This window comes from Fulmarus glacialis, unplaced genomic scaffold (genome assembly GCF_000690835.1).
Source record: "Fulmarus glacialis isolate BGI_N327 unplaced genomic scaffold, ASM69083v1 scaffold37981, whole genome shotgun sequence".
In the NCBI taxonomy this organism is placed as follows: Eukaryota; Metazoa; Chordata; class Aves; order Procellariiformes; family Procellariidae; genus Fulmarus; species Fulmarus glacialis.
This window is the reverse complement of record NW_009192804.1, coordinates 21933-35478: the sequence shown is the minus strand read 5'-3', so window position 1 is coordinate 35478 and position 13546 is coordinate 21933. Positions and strand designations below refer to the sequence as shown.

General features: G+C 36.1%; 1 protein-coding gene across 1 annotated transcript in view; it reads left to right on the top strand.

Moving 5' to 3' along the window:
* Positions 1-4674: 4674 nt before the first annotated feature.
* PDCD6IP (programmed cell death 6 interacting protein) overlaps positions 4675-13546 on the top strand; it is a gene marked incomplete at its 5' end in the record, with an annotated part of 25877 nt that continues 17005 nt past the window's right edge. The window contains 4 exons of the mRNA XM_009587220.1: positions 4675-4729; positions 6507-6576; positions 9930-10057; positions 10663-10816. Coding sequence (XP_009585515.1) covers positions 4675-4729; positions 6507-6576; positions 9930-10057; positions 10663-10816 — 407 coding nt within the window. The remainder of the gene's footprint in view (positions 4730-6506; positions 6577-9929; positions 10058-10662; positions 10817-13546) is intronic.

The window sequence follows — 13546 nt, the reverse complement described above, 5'->3', positions numbered from 1 at the left end:
ACCCTTGCCATCCTATGTGCGAACAAGAATATCCCTGCCGCACAGAAGCTCCTCTCATAAAACACCTGCATTTTAAATTGTATTGTTTGAGAATATTTGTTCCCTTCACAGTGGAAGTGAGATAAGATGAAGGTCTGAATTAACTGTAAATTAGAGAAAATAAAACAATCAGATGTATGTTTTTCCCTATCTCTAACAAGTTATGAGTGGTTTGTCCCTGTCTGACCATTTATATTCATTACAGGCTGGGAAATAAGCCTGTTCTTATTCTGTAAGAATATTCTGACATATATTCTGTTCATATTATGTAAGGCGCAGTTACTTTAAGAAGTCAGGCTGTCTGCACACCCAGAAGTTTGAAGTATCCAGCTGAGCTTGTGATTGAAAGAGCACAAGCGTCTGAGTGCCTTGCGTTTGCTCTGAAAATTCCTTTCCCTCTCCAATTTCCAGTATTTTCCTGTTGCTACTTAAGAGTTGTACTCAGTCTTATGTTTAAGTAACAACTTTAGCAAGATTTTCATTAAAGTTGGAGTTTAAAACTGGTTTGCTAGTGAGGTAATGTTGGAAGAGCTAGTTACAATGTGGATACCCTTTGCGTACATTTACTTCTTTGCGGCCTTTATAGACCATAATACCCAGTAGAGCACTGTAGACCATTTAACTGTTAAGAAATGAGGGCTTAATCTTCTGCTAATTAATCTAGGATTTGCCCATGGTTTTGTAATCTTTAGAAGCCTTCTTTTGCTGAGTAGTTACTGCAGAATTTTTTCTTTTATGGAAGAAATTAACTCAGTTGCAGCCCTATTTCCTAGGCAAACACTGACCAGTAAAGCTTTGAAAGTGCATGGTGCGCTGTTGTTCGAGTGATGAACACAAGTGCTTCTCTTGGAGAAGTATTTGATTTACCCAGTGAAAAGGGGCACAGTGTAACTGGGAAAGACCTCAGCCTGCCTCCAAGTTGTCTTTGTTTTCTGAGAATCTGAGTGCTCCGAAGGTGATGTAGGTGAGCTTGGTACAGATGTTTCCCCTTAAATTCTGTCACAGCAGAACTTGATTTAGTGGTTTGTTTTTTTTTTTCTTTTTCTGAGTATAATTATAGCTTCAAGGGATTCCTTGCTTCCTCTCTCAATATTAAAGATATCCTGGACTTCATTTCCGTTTTCTGGAGGGATGGGGTAGTGGTGCGAGTTTAATTGGTTTAATTTTGCTAACAGCTCTTGCAGTTCTTTAAAAAAAAAAAAAAAGGTGGGGGTGGTTTTATTTTGAATGGTCAAATTCTCTGGGGGCTGAAAGTTGCAGTTCTGGTTTCCAGCTGTGAGTTCAGGACTCCAGTTCTTATCTAGAAGAGCGAAGGCAGATCTTTTATGTTGTTTGAAGGAAATTTTTCTTTATGATTCTTTGAAGGAGGAACAGGATTTGAGGTTCTTAATGCAATACATATATTTTAATTAAATTCTAATTTAAACCTTGACTTCCAACTCATTTGACTGCTGTAACTCATTTTTACTAGCATTTGGGAGTATGTAATGCCTGTTTTGGTGAAAGATTGCTGTACTTTGAGAACTAGATCTGTGTTGCTGATGTCTGCCCTCCCTTTCATTGCTGTAGTTGGAACTCAGGCAGTTGATATGTTTGCATGGTTTTCTGTAGTTCATCACTCTGGCGCAGCCAAACACACAATGCTCATCTGTGTTGCACGGTAACTTCTGTTCTTTGTGCCTTGATAGTTAGATTACTGTAAATTTTGTTTTAAATAACACTTTTATGTTTACCCTCATCCTTTAATGTGTAACTGAGTTGTGCATCAGATGCAGCCGTTCCTTCGATATTTATTTTCTGTTTTTGTACTGCTACTTTTACGCTGTTCTGTGTTTAACATCTTCATTTAACATTTTACTTATATATGTTTAGTTTATATATACCATTATATTTATATATGTTTAGCTACTGCTAAGCAAAACCGAATTATTTTACATGGTTTGGTTTGTGGGTTTTTTTTTGCTCTGCAGAGTTTTAAAGACCTCTTAAATCTTCAGTAGAATTTCAACTTCCTTAATAAAAAGAAATGACACCACATGCTTGAAATAGTAAAGAAAATAGTAACATAAGTTCTGAACTTAGAATCAAACCAATGAAACAAAAAGCCCTGTGTTGTTGGTATTCATTGATGTTAAATGCAGCAATGTGCGTATTTGGGAGGAACATACACCTCCTTGGCTTACTTTCTTTTTCTTTGTGGTTCTGTTGACATACAAAGAATAGTCTGTTTTCAAACAGCCAACCTTAGGCACGCCAGACTTCACAAGGCCATTTAACAAGCTCTGCTTCTTGACTACCCTCATGGCAGATGAGGACAGGGTAATCGTGGAATGTGGGAAGACAATTTGGCTTCATTGGTGGCTTTTGGTTAACAAATTAAATTGAGGCAGGAGGAGACAGCATGGAAAGTCTTTGTGATACTACGCAAAAACGACTAAATGACTGACAGTGAAGGAAGTACATTAAATATATTGGTTGAAGTGATCTTCAGTGCTAGTGTTGAACTAACTTTTGCACTGCTTGTGTTAATCTGTAGCATTAGGTTAGGATTAGGAAATGGTTAGGATTAGGTTAGGAAATGGAAAAAAATGGAAAAAAAAACAAGTGTGGTGGTGTGATAAATCAGACCAAACTTAAACCGATGAGAGAGCATCAACATGCAAAGCTGAATTTCTTTAACTACAAAAGGGATGCTGTTCTGTACAATCTTTATAGATCAAGCCTTGGATGTAAGATCACTTAAAAAAAATTGTAACAATTATATTTAACTATTATTTCATTTAAAGTGGTATGTGCTTTCAAGGTATGACCACCAAATGAAAGATGAAGAAAACAGACAAATGAAAATCTTTTACAAAAAAAAATACACATTCTTTTAAAGCCAGTATCTTTCATGTGCTAGCTTCATAAATGTTGGAAGATATTACTTACTGTACTATCACATAGTTTAAAATTATCAGACTCTGTTATTGCCACTATTTTAGTTCTTCCTGAAAAACACCTTTGATTTATAAAGTTAAGTCTCTCAGGGGAGGTATATTTGAAATCTGACTTCGTAATGGCTGCTCTTGTACTAGCAACCTTAATGCTGAAGTATGGCAAGGTAGAATACAAATTCATAGATTTGTGTAGACAGTGAGAAAAATTGTCATTAGCTTTAAAATCCACATTAGGGTTTGTTATGTGTGGGGTTTTTTTTTAACTATATGTTTCACATGCTTGGTAAGTTGTTAAAAATAAAAATTAATCTTGATTAAATGCTGACACGGTAGACATCTGCAGACTTTTTTTTTTTTTTTTTTAACCTTAGGAGCAATTTCTTTCAACTCAATTATTAGTGGAAGTCCTGCTGGGTAGCTTCTGATATGGCTTAGTATATTGTGTCTTAAATTGCAGTGGCTCAGTTGAAGCCAGAAACCTGTAGTATTATATACGTTGGCAGATATAATTCACTGAAGAATATGCTAATGCTATTTTTATTGTTGTATATGACTCTTAAAAATGCTTCTTGAATTTTTAAACAAACATTTATTGCCTGCAGAACATAGGCCTTGTACATCTGCTTCATGTCTAGATCCATAGTGATTAATATTTAATAATGTAAGGAAACAGGAACAATGTTAACGCTGTTTCACAGACTGTGAAACTCATTACTACAAGGTGTTTTCTATATTGGGAATATAAATTGTTAAAAAAAGAATGTGACCAATATAATGTTGGTTGTACACCCACATGGCAAGTACTACAAGAAGAGTATAGGAAACAGGCATCACATGTTATGTGTTCTCAGCAGTTGGCAGTTTAAAGGTTTTCTGTTCTGCATCCAGCCTGCCATGTTTAACAAGTGGCGCAGGTGTAGCGTACAACTCAGGAAAACTTTGCATTGCTAACTGGTGCCTGGATGGATTGTGTGAGGGACTATGCTAAACTTGCTATATTATCTTTCTGGCATTCTTTCCTAAACATCTTCCACTGTGAGTAGACAAAATATTGGCACAGAGAAACTTCTGGTTTTAATTCACTGTGACTGCTACAATATACTCTAATGAAAACTAAGCTTACAACTAAAGAATTTTATCAAGGATTAGGCTTTCCAGTTGATACTGTGCAAGGCAAATGGTATCTATTTCAAAGACGTTGAAGTTTAAACAGATGAGTCAGAAATCGTAGCGGACTGGGATATAATGTTCAGATCAAGAGTGTGCAGTGTGGCTTGTTAATACTATGTTAATGCTGTACTTAATTTACTTTTGCAGCATGACTTCATGTCTAATGTACTCCTTGTCTTCCTGTATGTATACAGGGCCTCCTTTGCATGACATTCTTTCCTAATCCACTCTCTATCAGAAAGTGGAGTGGGTCAGCTTCATCTGTGATACTCTTCTACCTCTCACTGAGATGGGGTTTCCACATTATCTGTGGAAGACTACCTCCTATTAAACTTGTTCCTCTACTGAAAAAATTCCTTTAGGCAGAATTTCTTTCTGTCCTGCAAATCCTCCGTAGTTAAAATGAGCTTCATGACTTACTGATGTGGGGGATTTTTGTGCTCTTTTCCTTATGTGCCAGTGTAAGAAACAAAACTTTTAAATTGATTTATCTAATAGCTGTTTCTTCCTTTTTTTTTTTTTGTAGATACTACGATCAGCTGTGTTCAATTGAACCAAAGTTTCCATTCTCTGAAAATCAGGTAAGAATACTTATCAAACCATTAAACTGAATCATGGCACTGATGACGTAAGACTTCCAAGCCTGTACCTAATCCACTAAACACTACTTCTCTCGGGCAAGGCATTTAATCTCATTGAGCCTTATTTTCCTGATCTCTGTTTATTTTCTAGTTAGAGCTCACCTATCGTCTATACTGAAACTTCACCTCTAGTGGCCGTAATTGCTTTCATCTTACAGATTCAGAAATGTTTTGAATTTAGCTAGTGGTCACTGCAGTCTAGGTCAGAAAGAGTTGTGCTGTGCTGATTTCTCTTCAGCTCTCCTTTTTCCAAGAAGTCTATTTCATGCTATGTTATAAAGGCTTTTTAAAACCTAAGTTCTATGGGAAAACTTTTAGTAAAGGATGGAGTATGATCTTTGTTTTTTGAAGTAGAACAGATGTTTCATTCACAATAGCTAACAGAATAAGCCCACTTAAGAACTTCCCACTTTATTCCTGCCTCTGCATCTACAAATTACATAACTTTTATATAGACATGGTGTTCATTAAGCTTTTTCTTCCTACCGTATTTCTTTAGAATCCTGTCTCTAAGGAGAAATTCAACTTAACTGCTGCCTATTGAAGTCTTCTTCAGGTGGAATAGTTCTTTAGGCTTCTGTATTTTGGTGGGAAAAGATGTAGATTTTCTTTGGATGTGTTTACAAATAGGACAGAATTTCCATTTCTTTTCTGATCAAATCATATTTAAATGGTAATGTTATGATTTAAAGAAAATGTTTATTTCAGACTTACACATTACAAGTAAAGGAATAGTTTTAATGCAGTTCAAACTGATTTGAGTTTTGCATGTAGCTGCATTCACTTGTAGCCAAGAACTGCACATTGGTTTTTAATGTGCAAATGTTTTGATATGGTGATCTGTAAACCCTGAGACATGGAAAACTGGAAAACTTTAGGAGCAAGTTTTGCAGATCTGTAAACTGTTCCGTCGAAGGGAAGTAGTCGTCAGTGGAAGCAGCAATGAACAGCTGGGGACCAGAACTTCCTGAACTAGCATTGTTGCTAGAGGAAAATACATTATCAAACAGTACTGTGCTCTCTCTTAAGTTATTCTCCACACTGCTTTAAAATGAGGAATTTTGCTATCTATTCTGGTCTGATACCAGTTGCTTACAACTAGTTTGATCAGCTGAATAAGGAATCAAATTGTGGAACTTCAAAGCAGATTCTGTGAAGTATTTGCATTGTCTACAAAATACACGCTGGAAGTGTAATATAAAACACACTGGTTTTACCTGCATTCTCTTTCCTAAGTGCATTTCCTGATAATGCTGCTATTGAATTCACTCATAAAAATGAGTGAATTTTGGTATTACAAAACAGTTCCAAATATGCTAGTAATTTGGAGCAGTGGAAACTGCCTGGTTGGGTGGTTTCCTTTAAGTGTGACTCTACCTGACTGTCAGACTTCTTGGGAGAGGAATATCTTGGTTTGGAAATAAATTTATCTATCACTCAGAATATGAGCAGAGCTGAAAGATTATTTTGAGAATTTCTGTCTTGTCTGCATGAAATGTTTTGAGCAAACTAAGAGGAAGGAAAAAAGGTAGAACAAATTTTTTTAAATAGCTCGTGATGATTTCCTGAAACTTCCAGAATGTTTGTAATGTTACAAGTGAATGAAATGTTTTACGCAATTAGAATATAAAAGGATAAATATGTGAATTTGGGATATTTTCTGAAGATTTCATATTTAATTTCAGAGATAAAGATCTTTCTTTGTCATAACTTTCAGGTCTGTGTAACATTTACATGGAAAGATGCTTTTGATAAAGGATCACTTTTTGGAGGATCTGCCAAATTGGGTATGTGAATGTACCAAAAGTGCAAGTATTAATGATATTAAATTTTGAGAAATTTTTTTATACAGCTGAATTGTTAATAGTCTTTCTAGTATTCTCAACATAGCTTTCCAGTGAGTTCAACTATGTTGGTAACAGATTAATCACTTCAACACTGGTAATGAATAAATGGGCACCATGCAAAGAATTTCTATAAAATTGAGATTTAATATTAGTTTTCCAGAGGCACAAATAGATGTGCAGTCTGATAATAGTTGTGCTGTCTGCTCCTCAGACTTTTTCTGGGAGCAACCCCAACTGACAATTAATCAAAATTGTTCAAGTTAACGTTAATTTTCAGTAGTAGGTTTTTGGTAATCCAGCTCTTACTGTTCTAAATGAATAAGATCCTGATGAGATGTGCTTGTGAGTGAGTGAGTCCCTTCCAGAAGAAGAGGAGCGATGGTAGCTGGCTTCAGTAACCCTAGCCTGATGTCACATTTTGTTCAAGAGAATAGAAGGATCTGCCCATGCCCTGAAATGATTCTTCTATCACTTCTTTTTAAAATATTTTCATACAGATTTGAACACTTGGAAAGAAAAAAGAAGTATGTTTCCTGCAAACGTAAGGAGTTTGAGTCTATGATTCATTTTAGTCATATAGGGACAATTCTGCACTGCAAATTCAGGATCATTAAATGGATTTGGAACACTTGCCAATAGAGAAACTAAGACTAAATCCTTTTGAGTTAAGTGAGGAGCTGTTCAGTCATGTATCATCATTCTTTAGTGTTTCTATTTATACCTAAGTGTTCATCATGACTAGCATTGCAAGATGACCATTGCAATTTTGAAGCTCCAGACAAAGTCTGAAAAAATGTTAAAGTACTTATTCTCTTTTTAGTTTTTTTTTGAAGGTTTGTGTCTTTTATATAGTTCTTTGTTAGCAACTACTGAAAGTCTTTGTAGTTTTCCAGGTTCTGAATACACGTGCTAAAGTTGTGCTTGTGTGAACTGTATGTGTAACAATACACCGCATTCCTATGCATAAGCAGGTGGTGCACACCTTTCCTTGCTTTATTTTCTAACTGTTCTAAGAAGTCCTTCTGGATAATTGGAGACCTTCCTGAAGGCTTTTTCTCAGAATTTGGTTGGTTCTGTCTTCTTTGGGGCTAGCATTTCATGATGATTGAACTTATTTCATAGTAAAGTTCAGAATATTTAATTATGACTTAAACATAGTCTGTGAATCTCCAGAGATTTATAATAATTGTGAGAAAAAGAATCAGCAATCATAAAGTTAATGATTACCCTGAGAATTTGAATAAATGTGATGTTACAGCAGCTTGAGAAAGCTTGCTTGTCTGCAGGTTAATTATATACTAGTCTAAATAATCTGTGAGGCAGATGGCCACAGATTTATGCAACAGCCCATGTGAAGTATCAAAGAAATTCTTAACTGAGATGTGAGTAATGCTTAGTTAACAAGCAATGGAATAAATTTTATTTTGAAACTTTAAAGCAGGTCTTAGCGGAAAGAAATTAACAGAAGGAGTCTTTTAGTATATATCTTTACAGTGCTGTATTGTAGATTATCCAGCTGCTGCTCTCCAGATTAACTGTAGCATGTGTGTATCTTTATTTCAGATCAGAATTAGCAGTGGGGTTTCTCAGTGTAAAGCAAAGTTTTCAGTTACTGAGGGAGCAAAATTTCTGTTGACTTCTAAGAGGAGGTGATCTGTCTCCAGATGGAAATTCAATGTAAAACTCCTTTGACTTTCATGGGGCCAAGATGCAGGGGTGTGACTTGAGAGTTCTGGCTCTTGCTGTGGTGACAAACTGCTTTCTTCCCATCTTCCCCTAAATCCCAAGTCTGTATCACAGGGGTAGCTGACGGATACTGTGGCTGCTTGAAAAGTGACCCAGTTCATGGCATGCCTTGTAATCTGAAATATGTTGGCTTAAGTTAATAGGTAGAGCTATAAACAGATGAGTCTGAGGAAAATCTATATTGCTAAACAGCTGTTCTCACTGTAGTAAATCACACTTGAGATGCAGTCCAGAGTATAAAGTAATTCTGCATATAAAGTAACTTTGCCCTTCAGAAACTTTAAAGCCGTATTTTCTTTCCTTTCTTGTGTTTGTTTTAGTCTTTTGAATGATGTGTAAGTTGTGCAAGATCTTATTTTTAGAAAAATTCTGGAAAATAAACTATAGAAGAGAGATGATCTAGATAAATTACTATTATCTTGATGAAATACAGTGACTATGTAACTCACTTTTCACTCAGGGAAACAAAATGGGAAAAACGACCTGTCACGTTTGTGGCTGCTTGTCTGAAAATTTAGTGTAGATCAGGGAGCACTAACATAGAAACTTCAGAGATATGTTAGATAAATACGTAGCTGTATAAGGAGGCTTGATGTTAATGAAATGAAACAAATGTGCCTCTTTAGTACCTTCATGTTTTAAGGATAACTTAGAAGTTGTACCTGGGTTTGTGAAATTGAGAATACAGAAAACTCAAACAGTGAATTTTCAAAGAGGAGTATCTAGATACTTTTTAACAGTAGTAGGAAACTAATATCTGCAGTCTTCAGATTTTCCAGCGCTTGCATATGACCAATAACCTTTTGAAGGCAATTAATAGATTCAAAATGGTTCCTGTTCAGATATTACTGTTTCTAGAAGTGTGGGCTCCATCCCCTGGGACTATGAAGTACTACAGGAGTTGAGTCTGGGTAGGCCACACTGCTATCTAGTGAGCACAAGTTTTAATTAAGTAAATCCTTAGCTGTTTCAGTACATGTATAACTATGATATTTGTCAGCATTTTCAGTCTGAAACAATAGCTTTGAGATGTGAAAAATTCCCTGCATTTCAATAGGTAGTAAGACAGAGCGTGTAAAAATTTTTGGCCTCCATGAGAGAAGGGAAGTTAAGCTTGCATTCAAGATACAGTAAGAGCATGTATTTGGGCAGTTATTGCAAAGTGATTAGTGCATGGAAATTCGTATTTCAGATTATCCTTCAGTAACTCTATCTTCAGGAGCCAAAAATCTGCACTCTAGCTAGAAAGACTTTCAAATTATTTTGTGTGTTGTGTAGATTTTCATACTACTGCTTTTATGCTTTATGCCACTCTGTAGTTCCTCACGTTGAAACATTTTGTGGAAGCATTAAATTAGACTTTGTAAAGCCTTTAGAATGAAGATGACTTCGACTTTAAAAGTTCAGTATGTTGGTTTTTTTTTTTTGCTTGAAACTGTTGATATTTTTAAGTACATATACTAGTCATGTTGGGCTCATCTGTAGGATGCTAGAGTACTGAAGTTTATTTTCTTAACAGTATGGGTAACTGTCTGTCTTGATTGCAGCTCTGGCAAGTTTGGGGTATGAGAAGACCTGTGTTTTGTTCAACTGCGGAGCGTTGGCAAGCCAGATTGCAGCAGAACAAAATCTAGATAACGATGAAGGACTGAAAGCTGCGGCTAAGCACTATCAGGTACAGAGGCTCCTTGCTTATGCTTAGGAATTCAGAATTACTAATCATAGAACATTAAATAAGTACCTCTTAATTTTAAAGCTATATATACACATACATAAATATATATACATATTTTCCCGCTCTTAATTGCAAAGGTGGATTGGCTAAGTACCTGGTCTTGGCTCGTACTTATTTACCAGCTTTGAAGGGTTTAATTCCATACAGTTCCCCATACCCCTCCCCCCAAGAGTGTTGGTAACTAATAACCTTCAGCTTAAGATTTAATAATTTTAGCTAGTATAAATTTTAGTTTTAACAAGTTATACAGTAATAATCTCTTTCTTTCTTTGTGGAACGCATTAAAATTTCCATGTTCTTATGCCATTAGGTGTAGCCAATATACCTTTACTTATAGTCTGTCTTGATAAATGTCTCAGTGTAAGTGGCTTCAAGAATAAGAACTCAGAAGGAATTGTTTTTAGTGGCTAAAAAATAAATGGGAAACCATATACCAAAAAAGCTCTGTTTTTTTTTGTTTTTGAAATTGTTGTATGTATTATATTTGTAAGAGAAAAAATCTGTTTGGAAACATGGATGCTAATACATTATTTTGCTTTACTTAGTTTGCGAGTGGTGCTTTCCAACACATTAAAGACACGGTTTTGTCAGCCTTGAATCGAGAACCTACAGTGGACATCTCTCCAGACACAGTTGGAACTCTCAGTCTTATTATGTTGGCTCAAGCCCAAGAAGTCTTTTTTTTGAAAGCTACAAGAGGTATATCTTAATTTTTGGCTTGTATATTTATGTGCTCATTACAACTTCCACAAAAACTTACAAGTGTTTTAAGTTATTAAGAGCTTGTAAAGGGCCTTTCAGAAGTTTTTATTTTTGCCTTTACTGATTCCTCTCCTGCCCCCCCACAGTGGAAGGTCATTAAACACAAACTACAGATGCCACTTAAGAATTTGTCTAAGATTCACCTGACAATGCAGTTGTCCCATTTGCCTTTCCTTTCTCTTTATGACCAAAACCATTAGTCTTCATCTTTACAAAGGTTTTTGCTGGTTTATATTTTTTTTCTTTTCCCCCTTGAGAACAAAATACATTCTCTAAAAGAACTGAGAGTACTAGAAATGGTGCATAGGGGTTTTATTACTACTCCCCTCCTCCTCTGTCTGGGGAATGATTTCATGAGAATTTAGAAAGAAAGATTTGACTGTGCTAGGAAACAAAGGAAATTTCCTAAGAATTTAGGGGAAATAAATTTTGTTTGATCGCTCCTATTTTTAAGAGAGTAACTCTTTGACCCAGTCTAACTTTGAGAATGCCCTGTTTATCTCAGGAAGTGAAATTCTGTAGGTAGAACAAAGAATTATGTCCCTAACTGTTAAAGGCTGATTGTGACGTACCGATTCAGAGGCTGCATATTTTAATACAACTATTAAAGAACATGTGCTTCAAAGAATTTTCCTGTGGAACAGTACTATCTTCGGTACAAGATCTCTTACTCTTTGCTATTCTGCTCTTCTCTGTATTTAGAAGAAGTTGTGCATCTAGAAATTACAGCTATCTAAAAGTAGAACTACGGACATAGAGGTTGCATGTGATTGCCCACAAACTCCTCTCTCTCCCCATGTTGGTTGGAGTACAATGGAGGAAGACAGGGTTTATTTTAACTGGGATGTTTCTTCTCTTCACCGGGAAGATCCCTGAAAATTCTTGTAGCCTTAGTGCCTTTAGGAGAATCTCAGTGAGAAACTATTGTCCTTCAGCCAACTGATAAATTATGTTTATGTTCTTTATCATGCTGGTAGTGGTATTTTAGTCTCTGGCTATTTGGACATTGCTTTGAAATAAGTTTGTGTAACAAATGCCTGAATCTTTTCTTCAGAGCAGGAACAGTTACCTATTTTGCATGGGAAATAGATGTTTCTGTCACATTCTTGATTTCTTCTTATTCAAGATGTGAAAAAGATAAAGCAAAGCTAATCCAAAACCCACATGTGCCCAGTGAACTGAAGATTTTTGTGACTACTTCCAAGACCACAAGTCTGCCGATTAGAAGGACAGTAAGGTTAATATTCATCTGATTATGGAGGCTGTAGATTTTGCCAGATGTAGAGAGGTTCCTTTCCCTGGCAGAAAAGACATTTTGTGAAGAGTCACGTTTGACAACATGATTAACTTCAGAAACCTATTTTTCAAGTGGAAAGGCTTCCAAGTTTGATCTCAAAACTCAAATTTAGCTGCTTGCTGCGTTGACTATTTACCTTACTTGCAATTTTCTGGTTTTCCTCTCATGTGAGATAGGCCATTTAGCAGTTTACCAGCTGGTAATGAATGTTATTTCTGATAGAACAGAGTTTATTACAAGTTGAAAGAAAGTGGAAGTGTTTGGCAAAAAACAAATTGGTCAGTCAAATCTAACTCCACTACATAACTACAGATCAGTTCTTTAATCTCTGAGCCTTTCTTAATATTTTCTTTAAGTGTCTTTAAGTCTGCATGTGTTTGCGATTTCATCTCAAGGCTTGCATTGTAACTGCAATATTTTAAAGATACGTGAGCAAAAACTAAAGCTTCTGACGGTGAAAGATCTATTCTGAGCTGAATGCATGGACAAATGAGTCTCCTCTAACATTTCCTTTGTAAATGCAATATTTTTTAAATTTTATTTTCTTAGAGCTCAAGTTCTATGAAGGAAGATGCAACTACCACACACTAGATGGGGCTAGAAGATCAGTCTATTTAGATTTTATTTTCTTTGGTTTTATTAAATATTTAGTGCACTGGACAGAAACATTTTAGCAAAGAAATAAGTTGCTAGATCTCATAAGCTCCTTTCTCTCCATTTGTCATCTAAATCCTGTTCCACAGTGAAAAGATCTTTCTGGCATACCTTAAACGCATTTACCTCATAGAAGGTAAATATATTACATTATAGCTCGTGCCTGAAGTGTTGTAGATAGATGTGTGAATATGCTGGAATAAGCAGCCCACTTCGGAATTTTCTTGTTTTAATTTTGGCAATTAAGCATGCTCTGCAGACTTCTTAATCTCCCCACACCCCCCACTCATGCTTATCAATCTGGCAGTACATAAAAATAACCTGGATCAGAGGATACTTGTTTGTAAGGGCAGCTACTTAGAGTGGATGGCCAATGTTTGCATTGATTGCCTGCCTTCTCTTGGAAGGCTGAATTGCTAGTGCAGGTCAGAGGTGATTATAAAAGCAGATAAAGATAGATGCAGCATGTTCCTATTTTAACAGTTTTGGCTTCAGGAACAGGGTGAGGACGTGAGGCAGGGAGTACCGCTGCTGCTAGGCACATGTGGTTCTGATATGAAGTAGTGGATACCACTTGGAGGAACTGTGGTTATTTATGTCTAGGAATGGTGTTTCTATACTTGCTGTAAGCTAACAGTGGTGTGGACTGCCATGGAAAGGACCAGTCCCTTCTCTTGTGTTGCACTTCTGTAAAATCTTGAGAGTCCTGACCTGGA